A 6,979-nucleotide genomic window follows, 5' to 3' on the forward strand; every position below is an offset into this window, starting at 1 on the left:
CCAGCTTAAGATAGGAAGATCTATGAGTTCAAGGTCATCTGGGATTAAAGGAGTAGTGGCACACACCTTTAATCTGGGCCACACTTTTTGCTGGAGACCTATATAAGGACATTGGAAGAAGGAAGGCTTGCTCTGCTTTGCCTGCTTGCCTTGTGGGACTGAGCAACTGCTAAATCCTTGGACTTCCATTCACAGCTGCTACTGACCTTTGTTGGGAGTTGGACTACAGACTGTAAGTCATCAATAAATTCCTTTACTACATAGAGACTACCATAAGTTCTGTGACTCTAGAGAACCCTGACTAATACAAAATTAGTACCAGAAGTGGGGTATTGCTGTGACAGACATGATCAGGTTTTGGTAAAAATTGTGCAAGGACTTTGTTACTTTGGGCTACAAGAACTATTGAGTATTGGGAGCTCAGTGGACTATTTTGTTTGAGCTTTGAAGATAAAAATATTAAGAACCATGCAGACAATGGAGGCCTGATTTGTGAAGTCAGAAGGAATCAAAGGTACAGAGCCATTTATGGAAAGAATCCATGGCATCTAGTCAGCTGGAGCTGTGAATAACAAGAGAAAAGAAGGGCTGGTGAGATGGCTCAGCGGGGAAGAGCACCGACTGCTCTTCAGAAGGTCATGAGTTCAAATCCCAGCAACCACATGGTGGCTCACAACCACCCATAATGAGATCTGATGCCCTTGTCTGGTGCATCTGAAGACAGCTACAGTGTACAGCTACAGTGTCTGAAGACAGCTATAGTGTACTTACATATAATAAATAAATAAATCTTTAAAAAAAAAAAAAAACAAGAGAAAAGAAGCAATAAAATGAATTTGTTTTACTAAAACAGTTGAAGTTGGCCAGCCGTCTGAGAAATTAGCATTGATTAAGAAGAAGTCAGCATCACTGAGGTGATGGATGCTGAACTGTTTTTGAGGAACTGTGAGTGAAACAAACCCTCTCCTCTCCCTATTGCATTTGGTCACGGTGTTTCATCACAGCAGTGGAAACCACACCTAAGACAAATTGGTACCCAGAGTGGCTTTAGAGGAGCAGAACTATAAGGATGGGTCTTTTAAAAATCTGGAGATGGTTTGAGAATCCATCAGTTCCTTCAACTACTGAAACCTCTCCAAATTCTCTCCCTCCTGGGAACTCCGAGAATACCGAAGACCCATGGTCACAACTATATTTCAAGCTTAAAAAAGCTAATGCTCTTGATTATCTTGATAAATTAGGGGTTTCGGTGTACAAAGCTTTCTATAAGAAACCTCTCCTCTCTCCGCTTTTAGAGATGAGGTAAAGCTAACACATCCCACGCCACAACTTGACTGCTGTGTCTGCAATTCTGGATAAATGGCCTAGGTATTCCTTTCCTCCACAACTTCTCACTTCCCTGACATGTTGAAAGTACAGGCTAGAATCAAGACACCCGTGAGGGTTCTAATAGCTCCTAATGTAAAATGACTGAATCTGAGCAGCAAAGACCTATTAGCACCAGCAAACTGTTTTTCCTCTCAGTACAGCAAGGACATGCAGAAATGGGACCTGAACAAAAAGCTCATTGGTGGATAGAGATGCCTTGACTCTGTGCCTCAAAGGACTGACTCATGGTGTCAGGGAACGGTGCTTATGCTACCTGCCCTGGATTGACGCACTGTCACCCACCTTACCTTACACAAATAAACGGCTCAGGTCCTACCTGATATGGATAGTTGTACCAGCACTGTCGGGTATCCCAGAACCAAGGCATCTAAGGAAAAAACATAATCCAGGTTGGCCTTTGATCCCCAATGTTGCTCCTCTGTATAGTCCTTTTCTCTAAGTCAGGGGTATAAGGAGGAGGAAAGCTAGCTGTGTGGTGCACCAGCAATCCCAGCATGTGGGATACTGAGGCAGCGATTTCAAGTTCGAGGCCAGTTTGGCCCACAAAGCAGGTTAATGGCCAGCCAGAGTTACCTAGCAAGAGTCTGTCTCAGTAAACCAAACAAAAACAAAATCAGACCACCATCACAACAGAAGAGGCAAAAAAGGAAAAGAAAGCCAGGCTTGCCTTGACCTCACTGCAGTTCTCACACGCACTGGAGTTTGAGTTGGAGATTAGTCTGGGCTGCACAGTGAGCTCTGGACCAGCTTGGACTACATAGTAAGGCCTTGTGTTAATAAACCAAAGAGAAGCTGGTCTAGTGGTACATGCAGAGGCAGGACTGGCACGAGCTCTAGGCCAGCCTCCGACACCGAGGCAATGGGGACCCCAATTCTGGCCTTTGTGCTTTCATGGGAAGCACTTTACCAACTCAGTTATCTTCCTAGCCCCATTTAAAAAAAAAAAAATTATTCATTTAGTAGGTTAACTGATGGGTACACATGTGAGTTTGTGCACAATATTGGGTGCCCAAAAGCCAGATAGATGAGAATGTCAGATTCCCTAGGGCTGTCAAATTCACAGGTTACTGTGAGTCAATTCAGATCTTGTACAGAGCACACTCTTGACCTCTGTCTCTCGATCCTAGCCCCAGCATTCTTAAGAGACATGCTTTTAAACTATGTATGTGTTTGTCTATATACATGAGTGCAGGTACCTGCAGAGGCCAGAGGTCTTAGGTCCCTGGAGGTGGAATTACAGTTACGAGCCACCCAACTGCTGGGAACTGGATTTTAGTCCTTTGCATAAACAGGATGCATTCTTCTTCATTTCATCATTTATGTCTGTGGGTGTTATACCTACATATCTGTCTGTGTACCACATGTGTGCAGTGCCCACAGAGGCTACAAGATGATTGCAGATAGATAACTGTAAGCTATCATGTGGGTACTGGGGATTAACTCAAATCCCCTGGATGAGCCAGTGCTCTTAACCACTGAGCTATCTATGACTAGCAGTAATCATTCTTAACATTATGCCGTCGTTCCAGCATTCTCCACTCTATTTTGTCATTCTTGTTTCTTTCTTGTTTTGGGGGCCAGCTGGCCACAGACCAAGACCTCCTGGCTTCAGTTTTCTGAGTGCTGTGGTTATTATTAATGTGTGCTATGGCACTCCATCACCCCTGAGATAAGAGTTTCTCTGTGTAGCCCTGGCTAGCCTCAAACTCAGAGATCCAACTGCCTCTGCTTCCAAAATGCTGGGATTAAAGGCTTGCAGCACCAGGCCCAGCAAATGTTGTTAATATTTTCTAAATGTTTAAATTGTCTACAATACTATCTCTATATCCTATCAGTAGTATCTAAAGGGTGTATAGTGATACCTCCTTTATGTTGCTAATTCATACTTCCCATCAATTTTTAAAATTTTTCTTTTGAGACAGGGTCTCATTGTGTAGCCCAGGATGCCCTCATGCTCCTGAACCTCATGTGTCAGCTGACTGCACATTGGATCATGGGTAAGTGCCACTGCACCTGGTGTGGAGTTATCAATTTTAACTGAACCCTTTGGAGGACTGACATTTACCTATTGAGTATTTCGTGATTAATTTTGCCCTTTCTCCAACCCACAGTCCCAGGATCACATCCCGGCCCTCACTGAGTGAGCCACACTTCAGTCTCTACTGTTGATTATTTTTCTTTTAATTTACTTTAGATTTACTTTGTTCTTCTTTTTCTACATTTTATATCTTTAAATTTTTTCATATGTGTATGTACCTGTGTAAGTGTCTGCCACACGTATGTGGGCACCCACAGAGGCTAGAAGTTGGTGTTGGGTCAGGCAGTGATGGTGCATGCCTTTAATCCCAGCACTTGGGAGGCAGGCCAGCCTGGTCTACAGAGTGAGTTCCAGGACATCCAGGGCTACACAGAGAAACCCTGTCTCGAAAAACCAAAAAAAAAAAAAGGCAGTTGTGAACCATGTGACACAGGTGCTGGGAATCAAACTCAGTTCCTCTGGAAAAGCAGCAATGGTCCTGAACCACAGAGCACACCTCTTTGGCCCCCTTTGTTTTCTTTCTCCCTCTTTTTAATAGTCTAGCTCCCCTTTTCTGATGCCCTCACACAGATATACATGTAGGCAGAACACCAATGCACATAAAATAAAAATAAAATACTTTTAAAAAATTAAAATATACAGCTAGATATGGTGCTACACACCTCTAGTCCCACCACTCAGGAGGCAGAGGCAGAAGGATCTCTGTGAATTTGAGGCCAGTCTGGTCTACATAGTGAACTCCAGGACAGGGCTGTGTAGAGAGCCTGAAAATACCAATCAATCAATCAATCAATCAATCAATCAATATTATTATTATTATATAGTTTCTATCTCCCTCCAACGCCCTCCAATGTCCCTTTCCTGGTGCCTTCTCAATTCATGGCCTCTTGTTCTTTAATCATTATTGTTACATGTATGTACATGTAGAAAGCTTACAGACTTTAAATTTTCCTTCTTTTCAAATACAAGCATACAGGAGATGGAAAAGTGGCTCAGCAGTTAAGAGGACTACTGTCCTTGTAGGATTCATGCTCAATTCCTAGCACCCATATTAGGTAGCCCACAATGCCTCTACCTTCAGCTTTTGGGGTGGGGGGTGTTAGCACTCTGGCTTTCCTGGGTACACACACACACACACACCCACGTCCAGATACACAGACACTCATTCACATAATTTAAAGAACAAATCTTGATCATGGGGCTGGAGAGGACTCAGTGGTTAAGAACACTGGCAGCTCTTCCAGGTGACCCAGGTTTAGATATAAGCACCCACATGGCCAGGTCACAGCTGTCTGGAACTCCAGGATCTGACACCTTCACATAGACATACAAGCAGGCAAAACACCATTGCACACTGGGTGATGGTAGCACACACTTTTTTTTTTTTTGAGACAGGGTTTCTCTGTGTAGCCCTGGCTGTCCTAGAACTCACTCTGTAGCCCAGGCTGGCCTCAAACTCAGAAATCCGCCTGCCTCCGCCTCCCAAGTGCTGGGATTAAAGACGTGCGTTACCACCGCCCAGCGGTAGCACACACTTTTAATCCCAGCATTTGGGAGGCAGATGATAGCATATCTCTGTGAGTTCAAGGCCAGCCTGGTCTACAGAGCAAGTTCCAAGATAGCCAAAGCTTCATAGAGAAACCTTTTCTCAAAAAACAAAAACAAACAAACGTAACGTTTTAGTCAATGAGAACATGGCACCCCGGCTGTGACTATGTAGTTGTCAGTTCCTTCCTTTGGGTCTATTAAATTTTCATCTGCCTTTGAAGACTCAATTATATATAGCATTTAAAGGAAAACATGTATAAGGGTAAAAAAGTAATCAAAATTTCCAAGCAAGGCCTGGTAGAGTCTTGTCTACAATTCTAGCACTTGGGAGGCTGAGGCAGGAAGACTGCCATGAATTCAAGGAAAGTCTGGGCTTCATAATGAAAGTCTGTCTTAGAAACAAAATTTGGGGCCGGGCAGTGGTGGCACACACCTTTAATCTCAGCACTTGGGAGGCAGAGGCAGGTGGATTTCTGAGTTCGAGGCCAGCCTGGTCTACAGAGTGAGTTCCAGGATAGCCAGGGCTACACAGAGAAACCCTGTCTCCAAACAAATAAACAAACAAACAACAAAAAAAAAAGAAACAAAATTTGGGGAGATGAGAAGAGAGCTCAGTTGGCAAAGTGTTTTCCATCGGAGCACGAGGACCTGAGTTAGGTTCCCCAGCTACCACAGAAAACACCAGAGGCTTTACAGCCCCACGCTTCAGGGAAAGACAGGTGAGCTATGGGTTTACTGAGAGAACCTGTCTCAAAAATTAAGGTGAGACATGCATGGTAGGCCACACTTTTAATCCCAGTGCTCTGGAGGGAGAAGCATGTGAATCACTTAGATCCAGGCCAGCCAGGGAGCACACATCTCAGAATAAACCAAATGAGTGGTCTGCAACCTCATTTCCTCTCATTAGAACTGCAATTTTCCCAGTGCTCTGTAAGTCATTATGTACTATTCAGACTTAATTACTAAGGGTATTTAGAGGAAACAGTGGGGTCTTGAAATTAGTAAAGTGAAACCCAAAGTAGAAGATGTTTATTTGTATATAAACTGCACTGGGCATGACAACAGAAAACTTAAGGGAAAATGCTGACCTCTGCTGGGAGTGGTGCTGGCACACACCTGGTAATCCCAGTGTACAGAGGCTCAAGAGCAGCCTTACCTCAGAAAAGAGATAGAAATGGCTGAAGATATTTAATATCCTCTTCTAGAATCCAGGCATCTTGTCATGACTAAACCCAGTGAGAGGACAGAGAGAGTTCAGACTCACCGACCAGAAAAATCTGATTCCGCAGCAGAAGGCAAATAAATAAAAAGTGAATCTCCACCTGGGTGAGCAAAGAATAGAGGTTACACAAATGTCCACTCCAAGGGGGGGAAATCATGATAGTATATTGAGACAAAACCAATCTCTGAAAAGCCAGCACTGGCTTTGAACGTTTGTCCCACAAAGAATACACTTTTCCTATTAGACCCTTCACAGTACCCAATTTTTAAATTGCATGTCAGTGACTAACAGCTATTTCTAGAGAATTAAATATCTTGATTTCAAGTACAACAGTCCTCAGCAAAGGAAAACTTCCCAAAAAGTGTAATGGGCTTTTTAAAAAACAGATATACTGCATCATTAACTTTTAAAGCACACGCCAGGCAGTGGTGGCACATGTTGTAATCTTAGCACTTGGGAAGCAGAGGAAGGCGGATTTCTGAGTTCAAGGCTAGCCTGGTCTACAGAGTGAGTTCCAGGACAGCCAGGGCTACACAGAGAAACCTTGTTTCGAAAAACAAAAACAAAAAACAAGCAAACAAAAAAAAAAACCTGCAGGTATTTGCCTGTATGCGTGCGTGTGTGCATTTGAGGACAGGTGCCCAAGGAGGCCAGGGGCTTCAGATCTCCTGGACCTGGAGTTCCAGAGGGTTGTCATCAGCTCCCTGATGTGGGTGCTGAGAATAAGCTTTCTTCCTCTGCTAGACTATTAAGCACTTAATTAGTGAGCCAACTCTGCAGGC

General features: G+C 43.7%; 1 protein-coding gene across 1 annotated transcript in view; it reads right to left on the minus strand.

The window, feature by feature from the left end:
* Positions 1–6,979, minus strand: part of Cers5 (ceramide synthase 5) — a 39,150-nt gene that overhangs the window by 6,336 nt on the left and 25,835 nt on the right. Inside the window, 2 exon segments of the mRNA XM_031355647.1 lie at positions 1,706–1,756; positions 6,240–6,297. Coding sequence (XP_031211507.1) covers positions 1,706–1,756; positions 6,240–6,297 — 109 coding nt within the window.

Source organism: Mastomys coucha, unplaced genomic scaffold (genome assembly GCF_008632895.1).
Source record: "Mastomys coucha isolate ucsf_1 unplaced genomic scaffold, UCSF_Mcou_1 pScaffold11, whole genome shotgun sequence".
NCBI classification, from domain to species: Eukaryota; Metazoa; Chordata; class Mammalia; order Rodentia; family Muridae; genus Mastomys; species Mastomys coucha.